This window comes from Oculina patagonica, chromosome 7, assembly GCF_052425735.1.
Source record: "Oculina patagonica isolate OP01 chromosome 7, crgOcupat, whole genome shotgun sequence".
Taxonomy (NCBI): Eukaryota; Metazoa; Cnidaria; class Anthozoa; order Scleractinia; family Oculinidae; genus Oculina; species Oculina patagonica.
In genome coordinates, this window is record NC_135764.1 from 17,764,565 (window position 1) to 17,782,664 (window position 18,100).

Here is an 18,100-nt window from a genome sequence, read left to right on the forward strand (position 1 = left end):
CAATATAACGAACCCTTTTATGACGAAGTACAGTGAAAGTTACTAACAGTAAGATGTATTGAACAGAACCCCAGTATCACGAAGCGCAGTTAGAACGAAAACATTTTCCCAGTCCCTTGCATGCCACTTCGTTATCTCGGAGTTTCACAGTATTTGCAAAGTTTCTCACATTTTTTTATAAATACAATCAATAATTGTCTGCTACACAACAGGAAAAATCATGTTACCTTTAACACTAATCCGAACAGCAGAGCGTGCCACAATGCCTGGTATGTTATGTGCTTCACAAGAATATTCACCACTATCACCTTCCACAACTTCCGCAATAAACAGTTCGCTCAATTTCTCATCAACTTGTGTATCAATCTGAACTCTTGGGCTTATTGAGTCACCATCCTTCTTCCATATGATCTTCACTGTTGCTTCGTTGACTTTGCAAGTTAATCTGAGCTCACTTCCTTCTGTAAGTGTTGGATATGGATTTGGACCAACTTCTGCACTGGGTTTTTCTTTCAAGAGAAAAAAAAATCAACGGCCAAAGGTTACTTCAAATACTACCTGTTTTTGCACATTAACTCACAGTAATGTCGATGGTAACTGTTACATTTTCTGATAAAGTTTGGTTTTCTAATAAAGTTATGTATATTATTGAGAAATGTCTCACAAACTTCCTTTGTGAAATATGTACAAAGTATGTGGAAGTGCCAGCATCATCAACTGAGCTACCTGATTGTAGTTCTCTGACATTCTCCTGCTTGAATGTATAACTATATTTTAAACCTGACTCGATAACTAGGTTTTTTGGGGGGCCAGGGACTCCGATATGCAAATGTGTCAATCGCTCACTCACTCACTCACTCACTCACTCACTCACTCAGGTGTAGTGCATGTGGCTTAAGGTGGCTCGTACCGGTTTTTCTTGCGTGGGAAGTCTGGTGACTAGCGCGCGCGTCACGCTTCATGCCCACGAGTCACGCGCGAGATTTGAAAAGGAAAACAAACATGGCGGCCGAGTGCGAGGTTGCTTTTCTTCATTTGGAGAAAGAAATTCCGCGTTCAACTGAAGTTTTTTCAACAAGAACATTTTAAGTCAACTTAATGTTCGACAGTTAAAATGTTTTCGGATCTCGCTGCTCGAGTTACAAAAGCAAATTCGCATGTGCTACGATCGATCTTGTCGGAGATCGTGACTCAATTCCACTTTTTTCGTTTCAGCTTATTTGAGTTCGCTTTCAAACACATGATTATTCAGACAAAGAAATACTAAACAGTAAGACCAAAGAGGCACAACTGGCGCTAACTGAAACTGGCTAAATCCCATGAAATCCTGAGCCGAAAAGTTTCGCAGACAAAGCGAGGGGAAGTCCACGCGCGTTGCGCGCGTATGTGCCCGCAAAGATCAGCGGTAGTCAGAACTGAGCATGAGTAAATACCAAACTTTTAAAATCGAAATTTTAAAGTGCGCGGAAACGCGCGTGGGAATTATTGAGTTCGCGAAGGCTTTAGCAAGAAAACTAACCCGATGAGCCCTATTTTTTATTGCCCTAATATTTTCCTTTTATGTAAAGGAAACGCCAGAAAAATCTAAAAAAATTCTACGAAAGGAATTTTTAATTACTTACAAATTGCTCTTTTTTGCATTTGCAAAAAATCCGCTTCGTAGAATTTTTTTAAAATAATTATACAGTTTCTTTTTCATATGCTTAAAGTTATCACGAGAAAAAAAATGGGGGTCATCGAGTTAGTTTTCAAGATATAAGCACTGGAAGCTGAAAAAGGGTCCAAAAAAATCATTGCCTACCGTTGTCATGGTAACCACTGATGACGTAATTATTGGTATTTTGGATCAACAACACAATGGGTAATTTAATTATACAAAAATTTTGTTACGATCTTTAATTATTTTTTTGGCCATTTTCTTCCAAACGTCGCACAGTCAAAAACCTGAAAACTGGTACGAGCCACCTTAATTCAATACATGACGTAATGAGGAAAATTCAGGTGCATTACCAGAGCCAGCCGTGACTCACGCAAACCTCTGACTTTTGTGTTACTCAAGTGACTAGTTATTTAAAAGTTATGCCTTTAAAGCTTCTTCAGGCGTCTTGGTTAGTTTAAAGCAGTCTGGCCATGTTTAGGTGCAGGCGAAAACTCGCCCCTTTTGCAAGATGGGATTGGATGTTCCTGTTTTGTTTTGCTTTGTTTTGTTGTTGTTGTGTTTTCACTTACCAAAAACATGAAGAGATGCAGAGGCAGTTGTTGTATTTGCTTTGTTTGTCGCTGTGCACTTATAGGTCCCTTCCATGTTTTTTGTTGTGTTTGACAACTCCAGGAATGATCCTTCACCAAGATTGCTTTGGTTGACACTGTGTGGCAGTTCCCCATCATTATAATTCCACGACAACGTTGGCTCTGGAATACCTCTGGCTTTGCAGCTAAATTTGGATGGGTAGCCTTCAAGAACATACTGGTTTCTTGGAGGCACATAAATCTGAGGAGAGGCTTTTGACCAAAAAGTACTCTTTTCAGCTAACGTGTAAAGGCCAATAAAAGGTACAATCATAAACGATGAGATATCTCGAAATACTTTTTTGTACTTCTACCCGGGGATTAGCTTGTATAGGTATTTTCAAAGTTCACCACATTCATAACTATGACTTTCTGGTTTTAACAGTTTTCACAAAAAGCGGCATCCACTGGCAATCCTGATAAAAATAGTTAGTGAAAGTGTTTCATATTTAATAAAAAGTAATAATAATAATAATAATAATAATAATAATAATAATAATATAATGGAAAAAGAAACTTTATTAACCAATTTCTAAAAGAATTACAATGATTTGACTATTCGAATAAGAACTTTATATATAAACATATTATTTACATAATAATAAAAACAGTGTCTTTAAAAATGTAGAAAAATAGTAAAAAGCGACTTCGAGATAATAATAATAATAATAGAAATAATAATAATAATCTAATAAAATTTTTTACAATAATATATATATATGAGTTATCCGGAATTCTACCATAAATATTAACAAATATCAATATTTGAAATTACGTTAAACTAACACCTTTCTAAACTTTTTCAAGTCTGCAATGTTTCTTAAATTATATAGTAGTACTTCATTAAAAAGTCTGGCTGTGTGATCGTGTAGCGTATTACCAGGGCCGTACCTAGGATTTTTTGTCTGCGGGGGCAAGTTTTCCTGGCGGGGGCAACTGGGTTTTTTTAAGTTTAGTTTTTCTTTTTTTTTCTTTAGTTTTCTTTAAGTTTTTTAGTTTTCCTGGAGGGGGCAACTGCACCCCCCCTGCCCCCCGCTAGGTACGGCCCTGATTACTTATAAGCTACAACACTTGAATGAAAGTGTATCTTTTCTCAGTGCCTTATGTACACCTTTTTCTTTTTATTATTTGCACCTCATGTCAATATTTTCTACCAAAACGCGCTCTTATAATGCAATTTCAAAACATTTGTTTGGACATCTACATGTATAATACTTTTGTAACGAGTGCAAGTTTATTTTAATAAAAGGGTACATTTTGTAAGTTGTAGTATCATCAGGGTCAGATCTTCGTTTTGTCTGTTAAGCGAAATTACTACTAACACGAAACACCAATTGTGATTTTGATTCACACAAGTGTCTTACCAGTTACATCAATCCAAAAAGTGGTCCAAGTTTTTCCTACTTTGTTTACAGCTGTGCATCCATACAAGCCTGCATGCTTCAACGTCACGTGATCAATAGTAAATGTGTTGTTGTTGTTGTGACCAAGATCCACTCCATTCTTAGTCCAGTTGATCTGTAGTGGAGGATCACCCCTCGTGATGCATTTCATAGTAAACGTCGAGTTTGATGCAACAGAACGATTCCTGAGCTCAGGATTCAGTATTGGTGGAACTTGAAGAGAAAGGAAAAAAGAAATTGTTGGAGACTTAATGAATATATTGAAACAATCACGTTCAAAACAAATTCCGTAATGAGGTGGATGTCTTCCACGTACCATACATATATGGCTTCATATTCACCTCGTCCACCTCACTCATTACGGCATTACGACTCATGTTTGCCCTTATCATAGTAGGATCAGCAATGTTTAAAGCATCAAGTGTGTAATAAATAATAATAATGGTAAATTTTAAGATCGGTGATAAATGATAAAGATGAAATGATCATTATGTCACGAGCGTGGGACAAAGAAAAAATCTGAGTCCCCGACGGGAATCGAACCCATGGCTTCCCAGATACCGGTTGGGCGCTCTAACCACTGAGCTACGAGAGACTCGCGGTGAGGTGGGCCATTTACTAGGTTCATATGTGACATGCGTCCTGCATACTGCTAGGATCAGCAATGTCGAAAGCATCAAGTGTGTAATAAATAATAAAGATGGTAAATTTTAATGGCTAATGAATCAATCAAGCTCAAAACATTGCCGCGGAACATGCATTTCGGCAACGGAGGTGGATGTCTTCCACGTACCCATATATATATGGTTTTATGTTCAACTCGTCCACATCACTCATTACGTCATTGCGACTCATAAGGCCGTTTACACGACAGAGAAAAATTGGTTACGGACCCTCAAAAAATCGGTCCGGAGGTGATCATATTTGTAGAGAAACAGTCAAATCAAAGCGGGGCCATAGGCGACTTACAAAAGTGATCAGGTCCGGACCAATTTTCTGACGGGTGCGTACCCAAATTTTTCTGTCGTGTAAAAGCGCCTACAGTCAAGGTTTTGCGGGGCCATAGGCGCCTAAAGGCCGTTTACACCAAGTGTAAACGGCCGTCCGGACCAAAAAATTGGTCCAGACCCGTTCATTTTTGTAGAGAAACAGTCCCTATGGCCCCGCGATCATTTGGCTGCTTCTCTACAAAAGGGATCGGGTCTGGACCAATTTTTCAGTGGGTCCGTACCCAATTTTTTTCGTCGTGTTAAATTTACTACAAGTTCACTATTTGTCTACTTCTACTTATTACCAAATAATCACCCCAGTGTTAATTTTCTATTCCTTTTTTCTTATTACAACTATTATTTCAGAACACTACCTTGTGTAAGTCACCTGCTACAGTTAATGGTTACCATAGCAATGGTATTCTCTTATTTCGCCTACAGCCACTGATCCATTTTGCAATGGTAGGGCAAAATCGGGCGCCCGGGCGACATGAGCCGTATTACCGTATTCTCTCAACGGCCTGAGGCAGTGCTAATACTGTAAAAGCATTTCGCAATATAATGATGATGGTAAAAGCGCTGAAACGTTTAACTCTCAAAGTTTTTACTTAAGTATTTTACTTAATCATTTTACTAAGTGTTTTTGAATGGTGTAAATACTAGATTTACACCTTATTGCAATAACGTTGTCATAGAAAAAAGAAAAACGGTAAATAGGAATTAATAAGCGTAGTTTCATAACTGGTAGCATTTACAGAAAACTCACGAGTTTTTATCTGCACACTTTGAGTCCACTTCTTTATGCTGTAACAAGATACATTGATCTATTCGTATTTTGAGGCATTTTGAGGCAGTCCGTACGAATAAAGTTCATGCATGCGCTTAATTAATTCCTATTTGACTTTTTCCTTTTTCCTTTCTTTTTATGACGACTTTATTGTATTTAGGTGTATCTTCAAGAATAGAAATTTGCAATTAACTTAATGAAAGGCAGAGAAACACCAATAAGCTAAAATTATAAATCAGTATAAACAAAAAAGGAACAAAGATGGGAGTTACGATTGAGGAAAATTGAGACAGAACGGGAACAGTCTTCAAAACGTTAATTAACTCGTTGGTCTTAATATATTGACATATAAATAGTGCTGTGCCGGCACTGGCTCTAATATCTGTTTATAATCAAGCGAAAAGTGGCACTGGCTCTAATATCCGTTTATAATCAAGCGAAAAGTGCGGAAATCATCTCTTCGATGCTAACAGGCGGGTATTAAGATAGATAATACATGGAAACTTCGAGAATTATTAAAATCAACTCTTGCGACATGAATCTAAAAAAACACTTTGTTTTGGACCTTTTATAAAATTTGGAACATTTCAAACAATGATACGAGCACCGCCGAGATGATTGAAATAGTTTTAGATGAAATGCAGTGGAGACGTCAAGTTCTGAAGTTCGCGTTTACTGCTAAGGGTCTGCTAAAGCAATTGTTGTATTGTTAAAAAAATATATATTGAAATGTCTTTGAGAAGACAAGATACGTGGTTTTCTCCGTAGCTAAGACATTTAACGTATTTTGTCTGGTTTGCTCGTTTTAAAACAACACGACGAACGGTCGATCTTTTCCCCAGCTCTATTATGATGCACAACGGACAGTTTGGCTTCGGCGGGATGGTTTATTCCGATTATTTTTTCAGTGTCGGAATTTTAGTTTAAAAAATAGTGAACTGCAGAATTGAGTTTTTAGTCTTGCTGAATAAAGTAAAAGATCGGCTTTTTTTTAGATAGAAACTAAATTAAAGATGCCAGTTGTTTTTTCAGTTTGGAAAGGGTTACAGACTTTCCTTTTTCGCCAGGGAAAGAGTCAGTATTATTTTTTCAGGGAAGTATGCGGCGATCCCATACATATTTTGAACTAGCGTCTGGAACTTACAAATTTGTGACATTATTATTAACTCTTCGCGATCAGTGATTTACCAGATTTAAAAATATCATTACTAGAAGGTTCTGACTAAATAAAACTTTGTGATAATATATGGCAAGATCATTAGTAAGAAAAGGAAAACGTGTTTGTTCCTTCCTTTCCATATATACTTCCTCTGGATCAAAATAAAACAAGTATTTGCCATACCCCCACATGTCTCCTATTCCTCTAAATAATCTTTCGGCTTAATACCCATGTTTTCTGTTACACATACATTCCAGATTCCCCTACGATTTTGGCGGCCCCCAATCGCATTGTTCCCTGGTCACCCCTGTCCCAGCTCTTTAAGACTTTACCGAGGCTAGAACTAAAACAGATTTGGTTTGATTCAAAATGATTTTCTGGCCGTGTTAGGAGCCAATAAATATGTTGCCCCTTCGGTCCCGCCGCAACGTCTCGAAAATTAGAAAAATAGGCATTTTTCGAGCCGCTGTCAAAAATTTCATTCGCATCAAACACCGACAATTTTTATATCAATTTGTTCATAAACATTTCTAGTTTTCTAAGAAAGTAGCAAGTTTCCCCTCGATTTATCTGGAAATGCGAAATCAAGGATATAATTACCACTACTAATCGGCATCGAACAAGGGTTGAAAAATGACCTAGATTTAGAAGCAAATATTTCAATTTCGGGACCTAGCTGACAACTCTACTCTACACAGCCGAAAAGTGTAGTCCTTTATCGGTTAAAATATGCAAAATCCCATGTACGTTTTCAGTATTTCAAAAGTTATGACCGTTTGGATCAGCACATGTGCGAGTAATAACGACGATATAAGCGGAAATTTCGTTATTACTCGCACATGTGCTGATGCAAGCGGTCATAACTTTTCGGAAATACTGAAAACGTACATGGGATTTTGCATATCTAGGCCGATAAAAGGACTACACTTTTCGGCTGTGTAGAGTAGAGTTATCAGCTAGGTCCCGAAACTGAAATATTTGCTTGTAAAGTAAGGTCGTCTTTCAGCCTTCGTTCGATGCCGATCAGTAGTGGTCATTATATCCTTGATTTCGCATTTCCAGGTAAATTGAGGGGAAACTTGCTACTTTCTTAGAAAACTAGAAATGTTTATGAACAAATTGATATAAAAATTGTCCGTGTTCGATGTGAATGAAATATTTTAAAGCGGCTCGAAAAATGCCAATTTTTCCAATTTTCGAGACGTTGCGGCGGGCCCGAAGGGGCAATATATTTAATGGCTTCTAACGCAGCCAGAAAATCATGTTGAATCAAACCAAATCTGTTTTAGTTCTAGCCTTGGTGGTAAAGTCTTTCAGTTGCCAGAGTTTCAGGCAAAATTATTTTTTGACGCGAATTTGAGTGGGTGTTTTTCAGAAAGACAGCCTTTTTATTCCTATTTCCATGGAGTTTCTCACCCCTCCACCTTTGTCTTCGATTCGACTTCCTCGATTGCTATGTTTAGATAACTGTTCCGGCCGGAATCCAATCCCTTTTTCTTGTACAATTCCCCATTTTTCCATTTATGCATAATTGCAGGAAATTACTTTTTCGAACCTTACCATGACTTGAAACTGGGATCTCCTGCTCCAAGGTGGAATTTCTTATCCACTACACAACACGTCAGCTGTTGAAAAACATACAACTCTTTTATGGAATCATTTCTTATGGAACCCAGGCTCAACTCGGCCGAATGTCCAAAGGTATTTTCTAATGATTCAAAAATAACTTTTCTGAAACAAAGAAACGTCGATTTTCCTTTAAAACCACTTTTAAAAAACCACTAACTAGCCTATTGTTATTACTGTAGCCTGCTTGCCGACCACAAAGTTCCTGCTTCGATTTTTGGCGCAGGAAGGATGTTCAGGGCTTTGATTTATAAAAGAGGCTTCTTAACATCAACACAGGCAGTGGTTTAAATAAAAATTCACTGCACGTATATCAACGAAGAAATAAACTGAACAAAGAACAAGATAACAAAGCTCTTTCAGAGAAAGGAAGCGGAGGCCGAAGGTCACCTATATTTCGGTGTTATTTTCAAGCATCGTCATCACTCTAACAGCTTTCACTCTAAGATTTTTCTTTAAACAAATATGAGGGAACATTTTAGCGATATTCGTTAAATCAATTAAATGACTGCGAAAACTTGACTGTTTCTCTTTAAAAGTGATCTGGCCCGGACCTAATTTTTGATGGGTACGTACCCAAATCTTTTTGACGTGTAAACGGCCTTTGTTCTCAAACCTATTTGTAGACACACTCAGCAGTGTATCCGTTCTCAATGCCTTATGAACATCATCTGCATTATTGGACCGTAGGTCAACATTTTCTACCACGACGTTCTTATTAGGCAATTTCAAAACACTTGTTTTGTTCATCTACATGTATGATTGTTTTTGTACCCAACGATAACGCAGTTTGTTTTAATAAAAGAGTACATGTTGTGAGTTTTTTTGGCCCTGTAGAAGCTCCAGAATCAGATCGTCGTTTAGTTTGTTGAGAGATCATTTACACGAGACACCGATAGCAATTTTGATTCACACATGTGCCTTACCAGTTACATCAATCCAAAAAGTGGTCCAAGTTTTTCCTGCCTTGTTTACAGCTGTACATCCATACAAGCCTGCATGCTCGAACGTCACGTGCTCCACAGTGAATGTGTTATTGTTGTTGTTACCAAGATCCGCCCCATTCTTAGTCCAGTTGATTTGTAGTGGACTATCACCCCTCACAATGCACTTCATTGAAAGCGTGGTGTTTAATGCAGCAGAACGATTCCTGAGTTCAGGATTCAGTATTGGTGGGACTTGAAAAGAAAAAGAAAAAAGGAAATGTTGGAGACTAAATAAATGTACTGAATCAATCAAGTTCAAAACATAGTCGCGGAACATGCATTTAGGCAATGGGATGGATGTACCCATATATATACATGGCTTCTTATTCACCTCGTCCACCTCACTCATTACCGCATTACGGCTCATGTTTGTCCTTATCATAGTATAAAACCTATTTGTAGACACACTCAGCAGTGTATCCTTTCTCAATATGTTATGAACATCATCTGCTTTTCATTAATTGCACCTTATGTCAACATTTTCTACCAAAACGTTCTTATAATGCAACTTCAAACACGTTTGTACATCTACAAGTATAAGATTTTGTACCCAACGATAACGCAGTTTATTTTAATTTATTAGAAGAGTGCATTTTGTAAGTTGACTACTGACACGAAACACCGATTGTAATTTTGATTCACACATGTGCCTTACCAGTTACATCAATCCAAAAAGTGGTCCAAGTTTTTCCTGCCTTGTTTACAGCTGTACATCCATACAAGCCTACGTGCTCGAGAGTCACGTGATCAATAGTAAATATGTTATTGTTGTTGTTACCAAGATCCACTCCATTCTTAGTCCAGTTCACCTGAAATGGACGATCACCCCTCACAATGCACTTCATTGAAAGGGTAGAGTTTAATGCAGCAGAACGATTCCTGAGTTCAGCGTTCAGTATTGGTGGGACTTGAAGAGAAAGAAAAAAAAAAACCAAATTGTTGGAGACTAAATAAATGTACTGAATCAATCAAGTTCAAAGTATAGCCAAGGAACATGCATTTCGGCAACGGGGGTGGATGTCTTCCACGTACCCATATATATATGGCTTCATGTTCACTTCACTCATTACAACATTATGGCTCGTGTTTGCCCGTATCATAGTAAAATATTTACCATTTAAAATCAGCCATGGTATATTGCAATTCCTGAATTTTGATTGGTTTACAGGCCATGGTATATGAGCTTATATACCATGGACCATAAATATGGTAGGTGTACGCGTCAGCAAGAACAGCTGGGGAGCTCAAATACTGCAATTCTTTGAGTGTTTTTAATAAAACAATTATTCCACTCGCGCTTGTTGCATATAAGATAGAGAGTAAGTTGCTTGTACCAGTGGAAGCATCAAAATCAGATCGTCGTTTAGCCTGTTGAGTGACATTAGTGACATGAAACCCCGATGTAATTTTTATCCCAGATGTCCTTACCAGTGACATCAAGCCAAAACGTTGTGTGAGTCTTTCCCACCCAGTTTACAGCTGTACATCCATAAAAGCCTGCATGCTTGAACGTCACATGATCCACAGTGAGTGTGTTACTGTTGTTGTTACCAAGATCCACTCCATTCTTAGTCCAGTTGATCTGTAGTGGATGATCACCCCTCACAATGCACTTCATTGAAAGCGTGGAGTTTAATGCAACAGAACGATTCCTGAGTTCAGGATTCAGTATTGGTGGGACTTGAAAAGAAATAAAAAAAGGAATTGTTGGAGAATAAATAAATATACTGAATCAATCAACTCTAAAACGTGGCGCGGAACATGCACTCATTGTTTTCTATTTGCTGACAAAACACGATTGCGCACATGTTGCTAATGAAAGGGAAAATTATTCTTGGATTGCAATACTGAAAGAATGTCTACTACAACAATTAGACTACTCGCCCTCGTTTTCTACGAGGGAAAAGAAAACTCGGGCTCTAAATCTAACCAATCCTTGCGGTTACCTTTGCAAATAAATAGCTCTTGATTTCTTTGCAAAGTCTGCAATGTTTCTTAAATTAGTAGGTAGTCTGGCAGCGTGATCCTGTAACGTAATACTTAATACGCTACAATACTTGAATGAAAGTGTATCTTTTCTCAATGCCATATTTACATCATCTACTTTTTATTATTTGCACCTTATGCCAACATTTTTCACCAAAACCCTGTTATAATAGAACTTCAAAACACTTTTTTGTACATCTACAGGTATTAATTTTATTTGTACTTAACGATAACGCAATCTATTTTTTAATAAAAGAGTACAATTCGTTAGTTGCTTGGCCCTGTAGAAGCATCAGAGTGGATCGTTGTTTTGTCTGTTAAGCGAAATTATTACTGACACGAAACACTGATTGTAATTTTGATTCACACATGTGCCTTACCAGTTACATCAATCCAAAAAGTGGTCCAAGTTTTTCCTGCCTGGTTTACAGCTGTACATCCATACAAGCCTGCATGCTTGAACGTCACATGATCCACAATGAATGTGTTACTGTTGTTGTTACCAAGATCCACTCCATTCTTAGTCCAGTTGACCTTAAGTGGACGATCACCCCTCACAACACATTTCATGGTAAATGTCGAGTTTAATGCAACAGAACGATTCCTGAGTCCAGGATTCAGTATAGGTGGAACTTGAAAGGAAAGAAAAAGTAAATTGTCGGAGATTCAATAAGTTCACTAAATTAATCAAGAAGTTAAAATATGGCTCCTTACTAGGACAGCTGTTTGTGTTACATGGTCGAGACTTGGAACTGTTTCCTCGGCAATCGCGGCCGCCATTGCGTGGAGGAGGATTGGTACATGACCGCCGGCGAGTCTGAGATCCACCGCCACAAGTCACACTGCACTTTTCCCAGGCTCCCCAAGGTGACCAACCGCCATTAACTAATCGAAATCAAAAATGTACAGACATTAACAAACATAGTAGACAAGCTTGAGTAAGTTGTTGCAACGGAAGGTTTCATGTTTTTAGCCGCCAACGTCTCGAGGTAGCACGTGAAGAAATATTAAATAGATTTAGCCTAGCCTAAAAGCGAAGCTCCCAAGTAATTTACTTGCCCTTTATTTGAATGTTTGAACTCACTGACCACAGACTGGGAAAAAATAGGACTTGAGCCCGCGATCCAATAGAAAAACCACTATCTGGTCAGCGGTCAACTTTAAAAAAACAAGTAAACTCGATGAGTTCACACCTGAGCCCGCGATATGGTCACGTGATCCTGGTCAGCGGACACCTTCTATTGACAGCTGCCAATTGTACATAACATGGATGCCCAGTATCAAAGGGGTTAGCTGCTATTAACCTTTGAAGTGGGCGACGACGTACGTACGTACGTACGGACGCGCCCGCGAACAATGCCGCTAGCCATGATGACCATGAAACTCAAATGCATGGGTTACCAAATTCTCTTACTTATGGATGCTCCGCTCGCGCGCGCCTTCGGCGCGCGCGGGAGCTCCGCTAAAAAACTCCGTCGGACTGTGTTGGCGGTCCGAGACCGATCAGCCATGAAAAATGGTATCTTTGTGGTTTAATCTAAATTTTCGATGATCATCGTCGATCGTCCCTTTCTTATTATGAAAGTCCCCTTATAGAGTAAAAGTTATGTTCCAAGCTTCTTAATACGTAAGGTACATTTGAAAGTCATATTGATCCCGACAAACATAAGGTCACAAAATGTATTTCGTGCGCACCAAATGTTACTTTTCATTAAGGTAAAAAAAGAAAACAAAAGACGCCACGCAACAATAAAAAACAAGAGGAAAGGAAAGAGAAGACTAAGGCAGATTATGAACGAAGTTTTTTTTAGATGTGCACCATTTCAAGATTTAACAACAAAAAAACTTAGTTCTTATTAACCGAGCAGGAGGTCTGTATGGGAGAATCTTGACCGAGGTCGTAAGTACAGAACGAACACAGTGAGGTCTGTACAACCGACCGAGGTCAGGATTCTCCAATACAGACCGACTAAGCTCGATTAATAAGATATTTATTATATGGCCAAATACGAAAAACTAAATTTGCTTAATTTAGAGGGTTCGAACTCACTGACTTGTTTGCGAACAGAGACGGGAAATTTGGACAAAGGAAGGTCAAGCTCACTGACTGATATGTTTCCAATTTCCCCAGCCTCTTGCATTGACTGACAAAATACGGTATTCTTACAGGTGTTTGAGTCGCTTTTATTTAATCGCGTTGAGTGATTTTCGGCTTCTGGCCTTGCAAAAACTTCGCTATTTCGCTTCCAGCTGGTGTTTGACTTCACGCCTAAAATGAACTTAAATTTGCCAAAGTTTGCTCGTTCTCTTTACTTTTTTCCTCGTCGGGTCTTTTGGCTCTTCCATTTAGTATTTTTAGCAGAAACAAGTCAATGTTTTTGTATACTTTTGTTTGTAACTTTCTCGCGGCAAATTTAACAGCTGAACGGGTCTAGATTTGAAAATCTAGACCGCGGTCAATATCGTTTTTAGCCAATCAAATTCGCGAATTCGGTAGTTCCCTGTGCTTGTGAGACATGGCCATACAATAAACTGAAATTATTACAGAGGTAAAGGTGAATAATTCAAATGTCTCAGCCTAAAATAAGAAAGCATTTCTTTGGTTCACATAACTCTTTCAATTTATTTTTCCGAACACAAACATTGCACGATCTCGGGAGAAGGGAACAAGTAAGAAAAAGCATTTTTAAGAAATCAAGAGAGCTTGTACCCTTTATTTTCCCGGAGGTCCTCACAATTCGTTCATATGTAGAAAATCTGGGTTTGTTGTAGACACTTGTATCATGTGATTTGACCACCTTGTTTATTACCAAAAGACCAACTTCAAGAAAATTAACAATATCCTAGCATTTTATACAATATGCAAAAGGATCTTTAAATTAACATATAGACACTTACTACCTGATTTGTTACAAGTAAATATCCACATGGAATAAAAGCAACTGATCACTCGATCTCCTATTCTTTAGTGGTAATAGTATTCATTTAAAGAATTTTTCGTCTGTCAGCGAACGGGGACCAAACGGAGGTTTTATTCTTTAAAAACTGACTTATCTATGTCTTCTCGGGAACAAAAAATAAAAATAAAAAATAAGATCGACATTAAAGGTCGAGGCTTATGTGCTTTCTTACTTGGACAACCGTTTTTTTTTGCATGATCGGGTGTTGGTATTGCGTCCTTGGCAAAAACGGCCACCATTGCTTGGAGAAGGATTGGTACATGACCGCCAGCGTGTTTGAGATCCACCGCCACACGTCACACTGCACTTGCCCCAGGCACCCCAGCGTGACCAACCACCATTAACTAATTGGAATTAAACCAGGCCTTCTGATAGGGTGCGGCAAAAAAGCAGAAATTATGCGGCATTTTTAGGGCAGATTATGCGGCAAGAAAGTACTATTATGCGGCAAATTATGCGATTTTATCTGAGCGATTTTAAGCTTGTTTTACAAGGTTTCAGGAGATGAAATTCCATTTTATGCATTTCAAAAAATAATAAGAGCATAAAGGAAGGATAAATATCTGTATTAGAATGAAATAGATTATTTTCACCTCATTTGCGTTTATTCCAAGGTCAAATTGCTTTCCGTGTACACTACATGACGTAGTAGAACGTTGAAGACTTTTGGTGACACAATATATGAAGTGTGACAAGATACCGCTGACTGAATTAATGAAGGCGCATGTGTTAACGTACGGTGTCGAACGATCGAACAATCTACGATGTTTTTTACTTCATGGAAGGATTTAAACATTCTGAATTCAGCCATTTCGCCTTGCAAACTTCAGTAAAATACAAGAAAGCAAAGATACAAAGCAAATTTATTTGTGTGAATGTTGTTATGGCTAAGTTGAAACTGAAAAAGGAAGTTGCCCGCTCGAAGTAATGTTGCTCGTTTGGAAACCACATTAGAGGTTTTTCAAGGTTTTTTGACAGGTAAACCACCTTGAAACAACGTTGAAATTGTCTTAGATCTTAGTGAAAGCGAGTATTTCCTTTATCTTTGCTCAAATTGTGTGATTTTGTACGAATTATGCGATTTTTGATGAATTATGCGAAAAGTTGCGATTTGAGGTCAATTATGCGAAATCGCAACATCGCATAATATCAGAAGCCCTGTTAAACATGTACAGAGATTAACAAACACAGTGGAGAAGCTTGAGTAGGCTGTTGCAACGGAAGGTTTCCAGGGGGAGGGGACTACTACATGTAAGGAACGAGGATGTTAGTTGCCTCGCTAAGGGGTGTAAATTACGGATTTTAGTCTCACTGAGAGTGTTCACAATAGAGCGCCAATATTTTTAGCCGTCAAGATCACGAAGTAGCACGTGAAGAAATAACAAAACTTCGATTGACTGTGTTGGCGGTCCAGACCAATCAGCCATGAAAAATAGTACCTTTTAGCGGCCAAAAAATGCTTGAGCCACGACCAGATTGGTCTCCTTTAGGGGTCTAATCATGGTCGTCGATTGTCACTTTCATATATATGAAAGTCCCCTCCAAGAGTAGGATTATGTCCCACGTTTCTTGATACATAAGTTACATTTGAAAGACATATTTATCTCAACAAACAAAATGTCACAAACGCATTTCGTGCGCACCAAGAAAAAGACGCCACGCAACAAAGACTGAGGCAGATTATGAACAAAAAAATTGAGGTAAAGTTTTTAAATAATTAAAATGTCTCAGCCTAGAAATAAGTAAGACGAGGTGCTGTGGAAGTAGCAATTCTCGGTGCCAAAACACCAGAAGCACTTACATACCCGTAGTTTGTGGTGGCTTTTTGCATTTAAAAACTGCCAGGTTTCTTTCACCTCTGGCCGCTCGAAGCTTACATCTCGGTTTTCAAAACGGCCGCCGTCCACTGTTGTAAACGCCGAGCTTTCACGATCTAATATTATTCCGATTAAACATTGTCTTTTGTTGTTACTCGTGCTTATTTATTCTAAATTCCACTCGAAGTCATGTGATTACCTATACAAATACTGACTAATCATATCTCACCAGGAACAAAAATTTAAAGAATAAAATCGACATTTAAGGTCGAGGCTTGTATCCCTTCTTACTTAAGCTTGGACAACTGTTTCTGTAGCATGATTGGATGTCGGTACTAAGTCCGTGGCAACGTCCGGGTAGAAGAAAATTGGTACACGACCGCCGGCGAGTCTCATATCCACGGCCACAAGTCACACTGCATTTGCCCCAGGGTCCCCAGGATGACCAAACACCATTACCTAATTTGAATTAGAAATGTACAGGGATTAACAAACACAGTTACAACGGAAAGTTCTCAGGGAGAGAAGACTACCGCATATAAGGGACGACGATGCTGGTCGCCTTGCTAGGGAGTAAAACTTAAATGAAAAAATAAAAATTAATTATTTCACTGTTATTTTATTTTGACATCACCGGAAAGTCATATTTATCTCGACAAACTTAAAGGGACACTGTCACGAGCTTCACTTCAAAAATTCAAGAGCCTAAAGACGTATGGAAACCAATAAATAATCGCAAAAATCGTTTCAAAAAATCATTATTTTTCCATTTTACACTGTAACATTTATATGACACAGGAAAGTAATTTGTTTGCAAACGTCCACATGAAAAGGAAAATAAAAATCAGTTGTTAGTAATAATTAACATTTTATTCATTTAAAGAAATACCACAATCTTTAATTAAAAAATAGAAGTATGGCTTTTTGCGCACACTTTTTTTACAGGGTGTTTCTAAAAAAAACATATTTAATAGTGAAGTTCAGTTTCAAGCAAAGCAACACATGTATTGAATAAAGGCAAAAAGACACTTAAACGCTGATATTTATATTTACAGTATAAAAGCTTTATTAAGCAGCCTCTCTCTCGTTTAATCCCCCATCCCCCTTTCCAATAGGTAGCCCCCCCTGGACGTTCAATTTTTAATACGCCCCCTCTCTATTAACCCCTCACTTCCCTAGATCGTTTTAAAAGGTCATTGTCTGATTGAATAATCAACAAGCTCTTTAAAACACGTAAAACACGAAACGAGGTTAAATTGATCACAACACTCTCTGAGCGCATACTCTAAAGACATCAAATACAAAACCAGTTCCACAATGGCGTGCTTGTAATCGGAAGAAGTAATATCTTTCTTCAAGGGCTAATTCTCTCCATATATCGATCACTGGCTCGACTAGCTTCTCTACTTTTAAGGAAAAAAATGATTGCATTTTTTTTTTATGAATTGAGTCTGAGCTGACCTAGCCGCACATCCACAACTAAATTTCTAACAAATTGATAACCGAGGTGGCCTCCCTTATAAGCCTGGTGGTTTCTTGGAGGTCTCCTCGCCTTACCATAATTAGTACTACTGTAATATTTCAATCTTAAAGTGGCTAATAAATGATGATGATGATGATGATGATGAATATAATATAAGAACATGGGCTTACATTGCGTGGAAAGTTATGGTGGGGGGCTTATTGTCGGTTGGGGGGGGGGGGGGGGGGACAATGCCTACAGTATGGTAATATGTAGGGCTGCTATCAGCCTCTTTTTACCAAGGCTCCGTACATAGTAATCATCATTACACTAAGATCAGTGTTGCAAATGGATTGTTAAAGCGCAGATGAGCTAGATATTGACATACCTTTATGTGGAACGGCAAATAACAAAACTACCAGGAAAACTAGCAGATACATCTCAACCTTTTCTAAGAAAAAGAAGAAAAAAAATACGATTAAAAAAAACAACAAGAAAAGTCAACAGCTGTGAATTGTCTTTTTTGTGCATTGGTTTCTAAAATTGCTTGCAACTGATAGAAAACAATTTACCAGTTTGCCGTGTTTCTATTGAGTAATGAATGAATGACGTGTGAAAGTTTGAAAGAATGCGAGT

General features: G+C 38.2%; 1 protein-coding gene across 1 annotated transcript; it reads right to left on the minus strand.

Moving 5' to 3' along the window:
• Positions 1–201: 201 nt before the first annotated feature.
• Positions 202–13,366, minus strand: LOC144660942 (hemicentin-1-like). Its single transcript, XM_078521662.1, has 9 exons — positions 13,276–13,366; positions 11,940–12,110; positions 11,606–11,857; positions 10,668–10,919; positions 9,895–10,146; positions 9,180–9,431; positions 3,654–3,905; positions 2,230–2,502; positions 202–509 (listed from the first exon to the last, which is right to left on the minus strand). The coding sequence occupies exons 1-9, from the start codon at positions 13,364–13,366 to the stop codon at positions 202–204; spliced, it is 2,103 nt and encodes a 700-aa protein (XP_078377788.1).
• Positions 13,367–18,100: the final 4,734 nt, after the last annotated feature.

Bases quoted from the DNA above. Each gene is read 5' to 3' on its own strand.
- LOC144660942 (XM_078521662.1), bottom strand. From the start codon at position 13,366: ATGCAAGAGGCTGGGGAAATTGGAAACATATCAGTCAGTGAGCTTGAC. The intron at 12,111-13,275 runs GTGAGTTCGAAC...GATTTCGATTAG, and splicing joins CTCTGTTCGCAAACAAGTCA to TTAATGGCGGTTGGTCACCT. The intron at 510-2,229 runs GTAAGTGAAAAC...TTCTCTTGAAAG, and splicing joins TGCATCTCTTCATGTTTTTG to AAAAACCCAGTGCAGAAGTT.